Source organism: Myotis myotis, unplaced genomic scaffold (assembly GCF_014108235.1).
Source record: "Myotis myotis isolate mMyoMyo1 unplaced genomic scaffold, mMyoMyo1.p scaffold_m19_p_21, whole genome shotgun sequence".
Taxonomy (NCBI): Eukaryota; Metazoa; Chordata; class Mammalia; order Chiroptera; family Vespertilionidae; genus Myotis; species Myotis myotis.
Window position 1 is genome coordinate 1304980 of NW_023416326.1, and position 17353 is coordinate 1322332.

The window sequence follows — 17353 nt, forward strand, 5'->3', positions numbered from 1 at the left end:
TACGTACAGACATGTACAACACAAGAAAAGGGACATAAAGTAAACTGGAATTCGTTGTAACTAGTGGCCATCAAAGCAGCTAGTATTCCCCCATGACTAAACAGACCCCGATGGTCCATATCAGTGGCTCTCAACCTTCTGGCCCTTTAAATACGGTTCCTCATGTTGTGACCCAACCATACAATTATTTTCGCTGCTACTTCATCACTGTCATGTTGCTACTGTTCTGAATCGTCATGTAAATATCTGATATGCAGGATGGTCTTAGGCGGCCGCTGTGAAAGGGTCGTTCGGCCGCCAAAGGGGTCGCGACCCACAGGTTGAGAACCGCTGGTCTGTATGGATCAGGTAACGGCCGGAATATAACAAACACAAAGTTGAGCTGGAGCTGAACTATCACCAGCAGCGGCTCAGGGAGGACAATGCGGGCACTGCTCTCGCATCATCGTTTCTGTGGAAGAGGGTCCCCACCCGAGCCCCCGCCTGACCCTCAGTCTGCAGTGACCTGGACCTGTGTTCCCTTTGGAAGCATCTCGAAAAACCACTGAGTATGTTCAAAAGCTCTAGGACTCACAGGCACCAAGTCCAGGCATCCAAGTGAGATTTTTAATGCAAAAAAAACCTCAAGGAATGAACAACTTTTAAAGGAGACGATTGAATTCAAACTGATTCCAGCCAGGGCTCCGGCTGGCACCTGGAGTGCAGCGAGGACGCGGGCAGCAGGCTACAAACTCAAACGCCCTTTCGAGTGTTCGCGTCCCGTTCAGCCCCGTGGCGGCTGGAGGTGCAGCAGCGAGGACGCGGGCGCAGGGCTGCCCGAGCCAGTCACCCCTTTCCCACGCGCTAATCACGAGCGCGGAGGACAACGTGCCCCCGACAGGCGGTGCGTGTGAGACACGCTTGTCCGTGCTCTGCGCTCAGGAGCGTCGGGGATGCTGCGCCGAACGCGCTCATGTCTGTGGGGCCGGCTTTAACCCCTTCGGTGCCTCGGGCAGGGGGGCGGCTCGAGGCCCAGCTGCATCTTACGTACCATCCCAGGGTCCTGCACAAACACCTCGAACAGCTCCCCAGGGAGAGGGAAGGGGGGATCTGAATGTCCCCGATCACGGAGAACACCCCAAGGGGAGGAGGTTTCTAAAAGAGGGGCTCCAATCAGAATCACATGTTTTCGTGTTCAAAATGCAAGGACAGCCCCAGCTGGTGTGGCTCAGTGGATAGAGCATTGGCCTGCAGACTGAAGGGTCCCCGGTTCGATTCCCGGTCAGGGCACATGCCCGGGTTGCGGGCTCGATCCCCAGTGGGGGGTGTGCAGGAGGCAGCCGATCCATGGTTCTCTCTCATCATGGATGTCTCTCTCTCTCCCTCTCCCTTCCTCTCTGAAATCAATAGAAATATATTTTAAATAAACGCAAGGACGCTTTCTGATAAAACAGGCCATTGAGGACGGGGCTGAGTGTGCAAAGGGCTCCGTCCACGGGAAGGGCCGCACGCCTGCGCCAGGGGCTCCGCGCAGGACGGAGCCGCGGGCCCTCGGGGGTTAACAGGGACGGTGTGTTCTCACGCGTCTCCTGCTCTGACAGATGAAAAATGTCAACTGTCCTGTTTTTATTTTCCAGCTCCTGCACTATTCATCTGCTTCATTAGTGCCGCCCGGCGCGGGCCTGACAGCTGCGCGCCCTCGCCTCCCGCCAGCTGAATTTTTCAGGCTAATTTGATGCTCCGCGCGGAGCCGGCCGCGGGCTGATTGACGCGCTCCCTGACCTCCGGGGCCCGGCGCCCTGATCAGTATTCCGGGGGCGTCTCGGGGACCGGGCCGCTGTCTGTCTGCGGGCCGCTGGCAGCTCTCTCTTTTTTTGAACCGTAAGCCACCAACCTCCAACCCGGCGCGGAGGCCGCCGCTGAGCTGAACAATAAAGGAGCCGTGTAAAACCCCCTTTTCCGTGTAAAGGTCCCTGTAGCCAAGGCGGCATCTTGGTTTTAATTAGCAAAGTCTGCTTTGTTGCATATCAATTAAAACGCTGCTGCGAGGTGTGCGGGGTTATTTATTTATTTTTTTCTTTTTTGAGGTCTCGGGAGTATTTGAAAGTCTAATTTTCTGAGTTTCAAATGCATTTGCGGCAAAGGCTCCGGCTCCTGCATGGCGCATTCTTAGTGGGAACCATGTGAAAGGCCGGTGTCATCGTACAGCCAGTTTGAAAGGCTCCAGTAACACACTGTTAAACCCTCACTGGGAGCAGATACAACATGAATGTGGAGTAAATCTCTAGAAAAATCCCAGTTCTCCCGCACGGCCTGCTGGCAGGAACTGAGCAAACGCACTGAATGGAAGCTAATGTCCCCGGGACACACACTTCAATTCAAATCACCCACAGCCTGGAAGCCAATGGGCGGAGGAGTGGCCACCAAAGCCATTAGGGGTGGCCCTTCGGGACACAGAGGGGACACTGCGCCCCCTCAAGCCCCCCGGCCAGGTCTAGGGGCAGAGGACGGCCCAGTCCTGACCGGAGGGCCTGCGGCCCTAAAGAAGCTGCAAACTTCCCCCAAACTTTCTCTCTTTCACTGAATCTCATCGGGGACTCACTCTGCTGCTCATTTTCGGGTTTGAGAGGAAGGTGTTGCTGTGATCACACCAGACGCTGCCGGGAGGAATCTGAGATCTAAGCGGGTATTAAACGCATCCGCATGACACTGACCTTTCAACATTAGTCACTTAATCAAATCAGCTCTTTTTGACACTGTGCCAGATTTTAACAAAATATCACCCAGGATAAAGCAATATCACATGCATACATAAAATAACGTTCTATCACTAACTCATTTTCTTCATGATACACATTATCCGAGGGACATAGTTAGGAACGTTTAAAAATCCTTTCTTTCTAAGTAATCACTAGTCGCTTAGTAGGGAGAGAAAGTCAGTGATCCCAAAATAAATAACCTCTTTAAAATGGGGACGTGAACCCGCAATCAGTAAAACGATTCACGATCAGGATTCATGTTAAAAATAACCCTCGAAGCACCACTTCCGAGCAGAGGTGGGCAATGAACCGGAGGCCTCACTGTAGCTCGCATCTCATTTAAGTACGAGGCCAAGAGACACACAGGACGTAAGGGACACGCTGGCCTCCACGTGTCCCCTCAGGCCCCCACACGCCCACTCAGGCTTCCTTGGTGACACTGACACGGGCAGGGGACTCCGTGAATCACCCCTCGTTTTACTCTATTACAGGAGTTAGATGTGGGCTGGCTCTGAAATGACAGCGCTGGCGCGGAGCCTTTAATCCTCGGAGATGCCTCTTCAGTCCTAGCTGAAGCCCCTCTTTGGGGCCCTTGCCCGGTGAGAGGCCTGTGGGGTCACACTACGCACCCCTCCCCGCCTGGGTGCTGCCCGCAGTGTGTGCGGGAGGGTCAGCCTGCACCGTGACCGTGGGGATGGTCAGCGGTCGCCCGGCAGACAGCACTGCACCGAGCGTTCCTCGTGGAAATGCAACCAAGAACGACCTGTCTGCCTGCTACCCTTAAGCCCAGTTACCCCACGTGAAGGGAAAATAACGGCGATAAAGATCTTTCCTGCTGCTTTCCCATGTTAAATCCATCCCATTAGCCCTCTGCTGCAACGCCTGGATAGGCCAGTTTTGTCACGGCTGTTCAAATGTATTTTTATAAATAAGATGCTGAAAACATGTCAACATAAAAAAAAAAAAGTAAAATTCTCATCAAAAGGAAAGTAATCTAAAAATATATTAAAGAAAGTGAATGTGCAGGAATGTGTAGTCACTAAGTCCCATTATAAAAGCAGTTACCACGCCCATGGACTCATAATTCAACATTCATTCTTACTCATCACCCAGGACATCAGTGCCTCCTGTCAGGACGGGGAAACGCATGGCAGCGAGGAAGTCGGAGGACACACGAGTTCACAGGCAGGACCTACCTCGTACAGCAGGCAGCCCAGGGACCAGATGTCCGACTTGAAGTTGTAGCCGTTTTCGTGTATCCTCTCGGGAGACATGTAGTACGGGGTGCCCACTGCAAAACACAGCCAGTGAGAAGGAGGGAAGGCAGATGAGGTGCAGCCGGGTGAGAGATATCCCCCAAATTCTGGGTTAAAGTGTCACCGAGGCCACTCACTACCGTCACAGAACGGCTTCTGAGAAAACGCAAAGCTTTCCAACTCCTCTCTCCTCGCAGACCCGCGAACGGCCGTCAGTCAGACTCGTCAGCTCTCACAGAAACACCCCGAGAACACGATGCGGGCTGCGCCCCCCACTCCGCCCCGTGGGAGCCCTCGCCGCCGCCTCACGCCCGCTCTGAACGACGGTGAGGGCGCTGGGACGTCGAGGGGCTGGGCCACGCCTGTGAGAGGCCCGGGCCCTGAGAACTGCTGGTGGCACCACGGAGACTTGTGGACACTGGGGGCTCCCGGTGACTTTGGTTTTGTTTGTTGACGTGCTAACGCCTTTTTCTCTTCCTATGGCCGTTTCAGATCATGCTACCACAACAACCGTCAACATGAGAGGTAAGCATGTATTAAACGTATTTTTTACATAATATGCATGCTTTATCTTAACAGTTAAGCGGCACACATCTCAGATATGTGTTCACGTGTAAATCTACGTGGGCTACTCACCTCCTGATGGACACATGTCCAGTCCCCTCTGAGAAGTGGGAGGAGGGGGTCACAGTCACTGACCGGCTGAATTCAAAGTGGACTGCCGGACACAGGCCTGGGGGTCCCATGCGCCCTCTCACTGCTCCCGAGTGCGCCTGCGTGCGGCCGGGGCTCTCGTGGGGGCGGGGAGCTGGGCCTCCTCTCCGACACGGGCCCGTCCTTCCCTCTCGCCGCCGGGCAGAGGCCGAGAAGCCTCAATGCTCAGGAAATCGAAATGCATTCCCACACGTCAAACTGAATGGACACACAGTCCTTCCCTAGACCCTTTCCGAAACGCATGGCAGCTGTGCCTGTCACTGCCACGGCCCCGAGCACGCTGGGACCTCTTGGGGCAGCTGGGCCAGAACAGGGCAGGCGGGCTGGGCCGTCTGTCTCCAGTGACTCACGCGCCCCTTCGGCGGACGCACGCGGAGGTTTACAGCAGGTTAGTTATCTAAGTAAGTTTCCTTAGAATCACCTCTCGTCTCTTTCCGTATCCCAGTCCACTGAGGGGAGGGGGCCACTGGTACTCAGGAGGAAGCCCAGAGAATGAAATACAAGTTTTCACTTAATACATGAGAACTCATAACAAACTAACAGTGACGACAGAAAAGGACTTGTTTACAGAATTTGTATTATTTTCTCCCTTAAAAAATAACAGTACAGCACGGGCAATAAAGGGGCTACTGCCACAGGGGGCGGTGACATCTGTAAGTATCTGTGCGCCCCACATGGAAGGCCCCAACGTCTACAAAGCAAACACTAACGAAAAGGGGAAGGGACAGAGGACTTTCAGACCCGCTTCCCAGTGGACAGACGTCCGGACAGAAGATCCATGGGAGACAATAGCCCAACAACACAACAGGTCGCTGGACAGAACCGACGTGCGACACACCCTCCGCAGCATCGAACACACGTGCCTCCCAAGTGCACACGGGACAGCCCAGGACACCTCCTGGGGGGCAGAGCCACTCGCGGTGAATCTAAAGGCAGGCGTCAGAGGCAGCATCTGTACCGACCACCATGGCATACAACGAGATCAACGACAAGAAAACGGGAGACACGCAAACACGGGGAGACTGAGCAGAGAATGAAGAGGAAATCAAAATATGCCTGAGACCAATGAGAGCGCAGCATTAAACCTTCGGTCCAAAGCAGAGCAGTTCTAAGAGGAAGCACATCGCGATGCAGGCCTTACCTCAGGAAACAGAAAACTCTCCAACGAGCACCCAAGCTACATCCAGGGGAGCCAGGAAAGGCCCAAAGTTAGTAGAAGAAAGAAAAGTGTGAAGATCATAGAGGAAACAGATTAGAGACCAAAACACAGGAAAACGTCAATGGAATTAAGAGCTGGTTCTTTGAAAAGAAAAGCAAGACTGATAAACCTTTAGCCAGACTTACAGAGAGGGAGGGAGGGAGGGAGGGAGGGAGAGAGAGAGAGAGAGAGAGAGAGAGAGAGAGAGGCCAAAATAAAGAAAGTCAGAAATGAAACAGGAGAAATTATGACTGATACCACAGAAGCACAAAGGGTCATAAGAGGTTACCATGAACGATTACACGCCAACATAAGGACAATCTAAAAGAAATGGACAGACTCCTCGATACGTACAATCTTCCAAGATGAACTCAGGAAGAAATTCTGAGGAGACTCATTAATAATGAAATTAAATCAATAATAAAATTTTTAAAAACTCCCAACGAACAAGACATCAAGTCCAGATCGCTTCACACATGAATTCTACCAAACATTTAAAGAAGAATTAAGTGTCCTTCAAATTATTCCCAAAAATTACAGATAAATGAATGCTTCCAAACTCGTTCTATGAGGCCAGCATTACCCTGACACCAAAACCAGAGAAAGACAGGAAAATACAGACATACATATAGGCCCCGATTCCTGAAAAACAGATGCAAAAATCTTCAACAAAGTACCAGCTAATAAACTCGGAAATACCCCTAAAAATCATAATCATGACCAAGTGGGATTTTTTTCAGGGCTGTAAGGATGTTTTAATATCCACAACTTGGCACACCACATCAACAAAACACGAGATTAAAATCCATAGAAGCACTTTAATAGATGCCAAAAAACCCCAAACATTTGACAAAACTCAACACCAAATTTCTGGCAAAAACTCTCAACAAAGTGGGTATAAAGGAAATGCGCCTCAACATCACAGAGGCCAGCACACCCGCCAGGCCCGCAGCTCCTAGCAGCCTCTGCAGTGAGAAGCTGACAGCTCTTCCTCTAAGATCAGAGCGGAGACAAGGGTGCCCCTTCGCCTCCTTTCCTCAGAGCATAGAAGTCCCAGCCACAGCGATCAGACAAGAAAAATAAACGTGAAACGTCCCGGCGAGGCCCAGGAAGACAAGGGCGGTCCTGTCAGGCCGCATGCCTGGTACCACCACGACCGTCACGCTACACAGCGGCCACACATCGGCACGCACACGCTGGTGTTCGGACAACAGGTCACTCACAGGTCATCACACTCTTCATTCGTGAAGGTTGAGGAACAACACTATTCTCTGTCAGGGAGGATAATGTAAATAAAAGGGGGGTTCCATGGCGACAGCTAAACCGAGTCTGCTCACTGACTCCTTCACCAAGAGCTGCAAGACTGCAGGGCGTGGGGGTCCACCCAGGACCCGTGGAGCCGTCACCAGTCTGCTTAGAAGGAGGGGCTGTGTGTGGGCGGCCACCTGGCGAGTCCCCCCCCCCCCCGACCCTCTGCCCCCGCCGCGAGAGGCTGCCCCTGGACGGACCTCCCTGACCGCTCACCTAAGGAGTGCGCCGCCGTGGTCTTGGAGCTGAAGAAGCGGCCGAGGCCCAGGTCCCCGAGCTTGACCACGCCCGTGGCCGTGATGAACACGTTGGCCGGTTTGATATCTGTGGACAAATGTAGGCATCAGGAGAGGTGAGGCCAGCGTAGCTGCTTTCAAGGATCAAAAGTCACATTTCCTGGTAAAGTGCATCCTAAAAAGTCAGTCTGCTTGAATTGTGAACCGACTGCTTTATTTTGAGTAGCTTTTATATATCCTTCTATTTCTGTGTCCTCAGTCCTGAGACAAATAATATTGGAGGCAGCATGATTCAGGTCACGAATAATTTTCATTTCAAACACATTTTCCCCCTTTTCAAATAAACTCTTGTGAAATACAAAGCATAAATAAATGTGTCCCTTTCACGTCAATTTTAAATAAAATCTCTCTTTATTGACATATTTAGGTAAAATATAAAATCACAACGTCATGGATGGAACTGGAGAGCATTATGCTAAGTGAAATAAGCCAGTCAATGAAGGAAAAATACCACATGATCTCACTCATTCATGGATAATAGAGACCATTATAAACTTTTGAACAATAATAGATACAGAGGCAGAACTGCCTCAAACAGATTGTCAAACTGCAGCGGGAAGGCCGGGGAGGGTTGGGGGGCAGGAGGTAGGGGGGTAAGAGATCAACTAAAGGACTTGTATGCATGCATATAAGCATAACCAACGGACATAAGACACTGGGGGATAGGGGAGGTTAGGGGACTGTCTAGGGCGGGGGGATAAAATGGACACATATGTAATACCCTTTGTAATACTTTAAGCAATAAAAAAAAATATATAAAAAATAAAAAAATAAAATCACAACGCTCTATGCACATAACTGACGTAGAGGTCCTAGAAACCTTAGCTCAGATGCGTATCACTGACATTTCTCACGCCCCCAAACCAAGGGGCCGATTCTTTAGTGATGGAACCTTTCCGTTCCGCCCACCCATCGGACTCCCAGCCAAGACGCTGAGAGCTAGCGCTGCACCTGTGAACCCTAAGCAGCCTCACAGACTTGGTGCATCGGGGGGAGGCCCCCCTTTATGCGCTCCCCTGCACCCGCCTTGCTTCCTTCACCCCCCAAATCCACACGATGCTCAGAAGAGCCGCAGAGAAGAACTATCCCCAGCCGGGCCTCCCTTAAGGGCGCCTGGTCCAGGGAACTGCGACTGGCAGGCAGGCTCCTGTGGGAGCAGCCCCTGTGCCGGGCTGGACGCACTGGCTCCTGAATGGACAGGGCGTTCGGGGCCCGGGGCGCCTACCTCGGTGCATGACGCGACGGGAATGCATGTGCTCCAGGGCGCTGCACAGCTGCACAAAGTACTTCCACACAGTCCTCTCCGGGATCAGCCTCTTCTGCTTCTTAAAGTGCTGAGGGAGGAGGGGAGAAGGATGAGCTGAAGTCCTCCGGCCGGATTCTGCCTGTTCACCTCCCTCAGGCCCACGCAAGGCCGGGGGCCGCCCGAGGGGGTGGGTGGGTCCCAGGGTTTTACCCGACATCACGGCTCAGCCCCCACCCCCCCACCTTCCCCACCGCAGCTACACCAGCACAGCCAGCCCCTGCCCTGGCGCTGTCCACCTATTCAAATAGCTTCTGCACAAACTGATTCTCCTCCTGAAAGGAAGACGTCAGGTTCCACTTGAGGAAAAGCCAGAATAAAAGAGTCGAGAAACCGAAGGTGAGGCTGTTTCATTAAGAGAAATTCTCGTGTGACAGAGGTCTCACTGCAGAGCCTTTTAAATAAATATTGAAGCACCTTGTGACTGAAATCCGACTTCAACTATTAAACATGAAAGGGGTTGGGTTGAAAGTTTTCATAAATATTTCTATTGCACATTACACGTCAGACTTGCAGTTCCCTTTGAATGAATGAAACTAAACTCAGTGAAAAAAGGATGGAAGGCGGGGCCAACGCTGAGCACCAATCAGGATGGGGGAGGGGAGCACCCATGAAATGAACTGCAAACCACAGGTCCAGGTGCCTGTCCGTTCTCCCACGTGACCCTTGCTGGAGGAACACACGAGAAATACACCCATTCACAAACAAACCTGCACTTGGCTTGCTGTGTAACAGTATCTGTAGCTCGTAACGTAGGTTAATCGTCACTGTAACACACACTGCGGCAATGAACTTACCAGCCATTTCAATGGCTATTATATCAGCAGCTAAAACCGCAGAACAATTAGATGACCAGGCGATTACAAAGCTAACCCGGGCATTACTAAGAAGTTCAAAACATCCGTATCATGTTTTCAGTCGGGGACTGTCGTCACCATCAGTTTTCACTGAGGGGCCAGGCTGCAACGCCTCTTCCACACACGAATTCCTTCCGGACCAGGAGGGAGAGCCCGCCGCGGAGAAGGCGAGCAGGAGTCGTAAGTTAGGATATTTGCAGGCCATCATTCTCTCCAAACGCTGTTGGCACTTTAGCTAATTTTTCAGAGTCTGTGGTAACAGAAGTCTCCGCCCGCACCCCCAATCCCCACGCCCGGGGTAAAGCCCCCCCCCACTCCCGGCTGAGCCGCTGCGGCCAGGAGAGCAGTGGCCTCAGGCCATGGCATCTCACACAGCACAGAGGGCGACTTAGGGGGCGCTACTCTCCCAGCAGCTGCCCTGGCTGGGCCCACACGAGCTCCGGCTGGTCCAGCTCTGAGCTGGGCCCATCGCCTCTGTGTGAGGCCCTCCACCGAGAGCGGGTGCCGACACTGGGGAGTGGGATGACGGGCACGTGGGCCCTGGAACACGAGTTGGTCCAGCCCAGCGCACACCACAGAGGGTTCCCGGCACACACCACTGGGTGAGCTGGAATCCGCCCGAGTCCACCTGCCTTTAAAGCTGTGATCGCCGGTGACAGAGAAACGGGTGATGAGAAAGCCGGGCTTCCTTTCATCCTGAACCTCATCCTGCAGCTGCATCTGACCACAGCCTCGGGCGTCCGCGGCCTAATTAGAGGAACACGGAGCATCTCCGCTACACGCTAATGCCACTGTCGGCCGCTCCGCCGTTAATTATTCATCGCCGGGTCTTTGATGCGAGGCCGCCCGGGTTCGCTCCGGAATCAGACCGGGAGCGATATTTCCTCTTCCCCCCAATTAGGCTGAGCCTGAGACACGGCCATTCCACGATGCCCATGATTTACAACTCTCCCCGCTGCGGCCTGACCGCGTCCCTCACGCTCCAGCAACCGCGCGGCCCCATAAAACACTGTCACCATCACCCTCGCCTCTTCCATGGAGACCAGCTCACGGCCCAGACGAGGGTCAGAAACACTCGGGGAAGCTCTCGGGGCGAGAAGCCGCCTCCTCCTCTCGGAGCCCATCCTCTCCCGCCAGCGCCCGTGGGGGCAGAGCGTGAGTCAGCAGGAACCTGCCATGTCCCACGGCCACGTGCCCAGCCCAGGCCCCTGGAGAAGCGCTGACAGGCGTGAAACAGGCGGCCTGCACACACACCCCCACGGCCCACATGGGCCTGGTGAGCAAGCGACCTGGCCCTGCACTAGGTGAGCCCCACGCCCTGCGGGAAACTGGGCCTCAATGGAACAGTCTCCACGGAAAGGCGACCAATGCACTAGCGGCTGCGATGCTAAGGCCGCGTCACTGAGGCCGCGTTGCTGAGTGCCGTGAAAGGAGCCGGTTCCAAGCGCAGTAGGAGCAGAAGCCAGTGTCTGGGTGGAAAGGTCTCCCTGGGAAAGGACGTGAGTGGGAACGGAACCAAACAGACCAACACTCCAGCGCGTGTGGCCGAGACAGCACGGACGCCGGAGCAGGACGAGCAGGCCCGTCCAGGGCCCGTCCAGGGCCGGGTCCACGCGCCGGAGCCCGAAGAAACTGAGCAAAGAAACTCAGCGACGGCCAAACCCCCCTCGCCCGCCGGGCAGGTCCCCCGTGGGACGGTCTGTCCTTCCGGGCCGTCAGCAGGTGTTTGCCCATCAAGGATCCCCTGGCGCCTCCCCCGGGATCGGCCCTGTGCCAAGGCTGGCGCACAGATGGCACATCAGTCCTGTCTCCCTGCGCGTCTCACACGGACGGCTGCTTGTGCTGGGGCGGGAAGTCCCTGAAACCGAAAATCTGATAAGCGCCGGGTGAGTCACTCCCCACGAGCCTCGGGCCGAGTCAGAGCGATGGCATCCTGACAGCGGGGGCATCGCCTTCCTTCCTGCAGGCCATCAGGGTTCGAGAGCAGCTCAGACCACCTGCCCCTCGCAGACAGGGCACTGACCCCCAAGAGGGTGCCGAGCCGGGAGGGCCGCAGCTACGCCAGGTCTGCCCATGCCTCGCCCGGGGCCCTGGGCGGCTCTGGCATGGAATGCAAACCACGGGCTGTCCCCCGACTTCCAGGGGGTCCTGGGACACGGCCTCCGAGGGCCAGTCAAGGGAACACGAGGCTGTGCACCCACCAGACCCGTCAGAGGCAGAGCTGAGACTCCTCTTCGCGAAGGGCCACCCCCGTTAGTCCAGGGCGCGCTGACGTCCGCATGCGCTGCCTTTGACCCTCCTACCCGGAGCCCCTGGGTGGATCCCTGCCGGCCCCCGGATCCGCCGACACGGACATTCACCCAGATCACGGCCAGACCACAGGGAACAACAGGCTGAGCCTTCCGCAGCCCGACCAGGAACCCACCTCTCTCTCCAGCAAACACCCAGGGAGCAGCCGCCGGGGCAGACCTGCAGGGACCAGGGCCTCCTCCCGGGCCATCCAGGCGGCTGCACAGCCTCGGCCACAGTCGGCGCCTCATTAGCAACCGGCAGCATTTCCAGCGTCCGTCCCTGCTCCCACCTCAGGGCCAACCAGGAAAAGGCCCGTCACATGAGCCGCCGGCTTCCATCAGCTCCTCCGACGGCCTGGACCCAGGCCGCCCGCCACCCTCTGGAAAGGCTCCCACTCCCACCCATGACCTCCGCCGCGCCCTCCGTGGCACTGACTCCTGCTGTCAGCTCAGAATAAATAGCCTCCTTTTCTCATCTGGTTGGTTCTCATTGATTTTCCACCAAGCACGCAGCCAGCCACACGCAGACGGACATCCCAGCCTCCCTTGCAGCTAGAGCGTTCGTTCACGCCTGGACTCGGGCAGCGGGACGGAGCTGAAAGGAGCAGCAGCAAGCGCCCTGTCCCTTAGGCAGGGAGGGTGAGGTCAGCTGGAGACAGGCCTGGGCTCTGGGAATCGCAGAGCTCAGAGCTGCCACACCAGCCCCAGAGTTTTATGGAACAAAGAATCACACGTAACAGTGATCCCATAGCAGTGGCCACACTTACACAACACGTGCTTTGTGTGTGTGAGGCCCTGTGCTAAGCTCTTGACAAACACCAATGTACTGTGATCTGGGGGTCTCTATGGCTTGTAGCTGAACTTTGACGCTAGTAACACGCCCGTTTAAAAGAAAGTGAAGTCACTGCTAAGCGGCCAAGTCGGGTTTGATGTGCAGGGTCTGAACGCAGAGTCCACACTCCTCTCCAATGAGTCGCCCGGAAAGGTCGGGCTGCCTGACAGCCTCTCTCTGCCCCTGCGGCTGAGGGCAGGGACCAGCTCCAACCACAGCCGTGACCGCGGGGCATGCCATGCATTCCACAGGTGCCCAAGTCAGTGTAAAGCACCTGACATACCTGTGCGTCCAATGGACAACCGAGCAGTAAGAACAAACCTTACCTTTATCATCCTGGATAGGTCACCAGCATCGGCTAATTCCAAAACTATGTTGAGTTCGTTATCTTCAATGAATGACGCATAATATTTAATCACGTTCGGATGGTTGAGTTGCTGTGGGAAAAAAACAGGCAAGAAAAAGGTTTCTTCTGGAAAATTCCCAATAGTTTCATAACTTAAGAATGCACTTAGCTACTGCGTCTCATCTTTAAGTTACGGAAACTTCACATGACAGTGTATTTTTTCTTAATCTTGTGAATTTTAAAGGAAGTGTAATAATTGAAAGTAAAACTGGGTATAAATTAATTTTATTTTAATATTCTTTATTAGAAATAATAGAGACTACCAGGCACTTAAAGGTTTAAAAAGTATATTCTGTCCAACGATCTATCCACGCCTACAAGTGAATGACACGATGGAGCCACCAGCTGCTAACAATGATTCCCTTCAGACTGAGCTCTGCCATTGCAGGGCACTCAGCGGTAATCACCTTCTCCTTTTTGCTCCTGTTTTGAAGTTCGGGCTGACCCTAGCATAGCTACTTCCAGTGGTTAAAAGACAAAACAAACAAAAAAATTAAAGAATTTCAACAACTGTCATCTGTTATATTGCATTTAAATACTGCCTTTATCTACTTCCTAGTTTGAAATGAGGGGGGAAAGCGAATCCTACCCAATGTTCCAGTTACATTATTTCACAACGATTCCCAAAGGTAACTAGACTCTTCAGTACACTGAGATTCAAACGTATATATTCTTTGAAATGAGAGTGGCCTCGGTTGCCCTGACGATCCTTCTGCTTGTGAGTGGAACATTTAGTAAGTTACTTATCAGCATGGGCAGCTGTGCTCCCCACAGGCGGCTGAGTCGGCCCCACTGGGTGCCTCTAAGAGCTCTGAGGCGGATGGAGAAAGCGGGGGCTGCCGGCTGGGAGGCCGGAGCCCGGCCCGAGGCTGCCTTATCTTGGCCACAAGGCCTCCTTCAAAATAGACTCATTTCCCAACGTGGACGTAACCCCACGGGTGGAGAATATGCGGCTGGCGGTCGTACCTTGAGCAGGTCTATTTCTTTAATGCAGTCGGCACGGGCTTTGGCGTCCATTAAGTCAAATATCTAAAAGCAGAGTCCAGAATTACACACAGTAATAACCTATGTCCACGCTACCTGCCACATCCACTCCTTATGATTTTTATACATATAACTGTACACACACTGAGCATGTCTTTCCGATCAGCCTGTAGGGGCTGTAGGGTCTGCAGGTATTTCACTGGACGTTAGCACTGGAGCCTCCATTTTCCTTCCACAGGCGGCCGGTACTAACACGCGTGTTACTAAGACTTGGAAAATACGCATCGGCTCGTATCCTAGGTAACGGCTTACAAGGAGAGACACACGGGTGGCCCCGGCCCCGGCCACTTCATTCAAGTCACGGAAAAGGACGGGGTGCCATCCGTGCACAGGAGGAGTGACTCCCTTTTCTCCGTGAGTCTGACGCCCGCCCTCCCGGCCCCGGGAGGTGTCAGCTCTAGGCTTTCAGGACGGGACAGGATGGAAGGGCTGTGAGTAGCAAACAACAGTGAGACACAGTTTGCGGCATCGAGCCCACAGCCTGTCCGCGGTAACGGAGGGCATGCCTTCGTGTGAGGGACACGGCATCGAGCCCACGGCCCATCCGCGGGTGACGGAGGGAACGCCTTCGTGTGAGGGACATGGCATCGAGCCCACGGCCCGTCCGCGGTAACGGAGGGAAGGCCTTCGTGTGAGGGACACGCCCGTGGGGCCACCGGCGCCGGACAGGACGGGAGCCAGCTCACCTGCACCTTCTTCAGAGCCACCGGGACGCCGTCCAGCAGGCAGGCCGCCCGGTACACCTCACTGAACTGCCCGCGGCCGATCTTCTTCTCTATCCGAAAGTTGGCCAGCGTGTTGTAGCCCATATCTGGCCGCAAGGCCTTCTGTCAGGAGAGACCAGCGAGGTTTCAGCCACACGATGTGCACACCATGGCGGCTGTCACTCCAGCAGGTGGCCTGTGTGAGCTGGGACCCCGGCGGGGGCCAGGAGGGAGCCGCACAGATGGGCACCTAGTCGTCCCCTGACACTCCGGCCATGTCGGCGTCACAAGCCCCACGGTGTCCTGCCTCCCACGCCAGTCTCTGCGCCTCCCACGGCTGAGCAAAGCCCGCACTACGGCCCAGCCCTGCGGACCCCCCGAGAGAATCCACAGTTAGAGAGTTGCCATCTCCAGTCCCGATGAGAAAACAGAGCTGGGCAGACACGCGTGTTAGAAATGAGGCTGAGCACACGCACAACGTAACGAGGAAGCTGGAATCCCGCACCACGTCCCTCGGACAGAGCGGCCCGCGGAACAGAGCAAACTCACAAAGCGCCGCTTCCCCGACGCCGCCGTGGCCATGGGGGGCTTGTTCAGTTTCTCAACTTTAAAGGAAAGTATTACTTCCAGAGGAGGGGCTTCGTGACCGCCTGTGCCTTTCTCAGGAATGCGTGGGTCTCTAAGGAGCCCACAGCGTCTGAGAACTAGGGCTCCTGCCTCTTCCGTGGGGACAGGCCCGCGGCCTCCGGGGCGAACCTGGCCGCCAGCAGGTGCAGCGTCACCGGCAGCACCGCCCCACGCTGCGGGGACACGGGAATCCCACCTCCGCCGGCGGGTGACTGACAGGCACGAGCGTGGCCCGCCGAGGCGCCGTGACAGGCGCCCGCTGGGCCGGCTCACTAATGTGCTCTGGCATGCAGGCCTGTAATCACGCATTTACATATGCAATGACCTACATTTGCATGTCAGATCGCACACTGTCTGGGCTTATTAAGCCGGGGCGGCCGGCCGGGGTGGCAGCGAGGCCGGAGGGGGCGAGCTTGGCAGCTGAGGGGCGGGCTGCCACCCAGGATCAGGCTGAGCGGCCTGAGCATTAGACACTTCATTACACGTCATCTGCTGGGCAGGGGCCGCGGGTCAACTTCACAGCCCATTTGCGGCGCCTCCCCCTCGGCCCCTCTTCCAAGGGCAGCGGGGCTGAGTGACAGCCGTCTCCTCGCCCCGTCCTGTCTCCAGCGCAGACGGGGCTGGCACAGTCCCACCGCCCTGCAGTCTGCATAGCACAGGCTTGTTAAGAGGCTCCTCCAGGTGACCCCGCACCCGGTCGTGAACCCCGACCGTCCCCAGCGCCCACGTCGCTGGGCGGGCTTGCCCACTGCAGGCAGCGCTGTCCGTCCTCAAACAAAAGCTGGTGTCGCCGGGGAGGCCACGCGAGGAAGAGTTATTTTTAGAAAAGCCATGGTCTCTCCTTTGCATGATGTCCAACCCTCCACTGTGTGGTGTAGCATGGAGTTATCCTGGGAATAAAACAGCTCCATGGAGTCCCCACCGCCCGAGACAAGGCCCGGGCGCTGGAATGGGGGGATCGGAGACCAGCTCTGCCGCCCAGGACCCTCGGAGCTGTTCCCCACTTCTGTGAGCGGGGAGGCTCCCGGGGCTGTCAAGCGGGTGGTGCATGCAAGTGGCCAGGCCAGCGCCAGGCTCAGCACCCGTTACAGCTGTGCCCTCCCCCGGGCCCTCGTGCTGTACACGACTCCTCCGGGTCCTCTGGCTTCAAGATCACAGTGCTTAGCTGCCACCTCCACCTTCCCGCGGGCCCTCCCTCTGGGCCCCGAAGGGTCTGCCTCCACCTGCTCCCCGTCTCCCTATGCCAACAGCCCACGGACCAGGAGGCCTAAGGATCCCCGGCCGGGGCTCTGCCTCCAGCGGGAGACCCCGCTTCCCTGCGGACCAGCTCCTGACTCAGGGATGAAGATGCCACCTAGTGCGGCTGCTGGGAGCCAATGCAGGGCATCTAACCAGGGTTATTCCGCCAAAGCCTCTCATGCTCACGGGGGAGGGGCGAGCATCCCACATGAAGCCACGTGGATGGCAAGTGGGCGCCTGGCTGGAACGGGCTGAGGAGTTAAGATCCCAGGCAAACGAAAGGACACCTGGCCCCATGCCCAGGCCCCCAGGGTCAGACATGCCTGCCCCTGAGACAGGGCTGGTCCGGCCCAACGTCTCCTAACTCACTGCACAGAGACCATGCCCACATGGCGACTTTCAAATGGGTTCCTTTTCGGAAGAAGTCTCAAAACCATAACCAATGTGCAGGGACCACGGGGCCGATATGTTGTTTTACATGTGATTTTATTTCTTGAGGACCTGAGACCCCTACACTCCTAACCTCAAGGGCATAATTGG

At 55.5% G+C, this 17353-nt stretch overlaps 1 protein-coding gene across 9 annotated transcripts in view; it reads right to left on the bottom strand.

Moving 5' to 3' along the window:
- The window catches only part of NEK7 (NIMA related kinase 7), a 40873-nt gene that overhangs the window by 6455 nt on the left and 17065 nt on the right, over positions 1–17353 (bottom strand). For 5 of the 9 annotated variants that reach the window (XM_036354528.1, XM_036354529.1, XM_036354530.1 and 2 more), the window contains 6 exons: positions 14930–15070; positions 14166–14228; positions 13120–13230; positions 8736–8844; positions 7431–7538; positions 3935–4029 (listed from right to left, as the gene is read on the bottom strand). In XM_036354528.1, the coding sequence (XP_036210421.1) occupies positions 3935–4029; positions 7431–7538; positions 8736–8844; positions 13120–13230; positions 14166–14228; positions 14930–15070 (627 nt within the window). The remainder of the gene's footprint in view (positions 1–3934; positions 4030–7430; positions 7539–8735; positions 8845–13119; positions 13231–14165; positions 14229–14929; positions 15071–17353) is intronic. The other 4 variants (XM_036354532.1, XM_036354533.1, XM_036354525.1 and 1 more) reach the window with 3 other exon arrangements.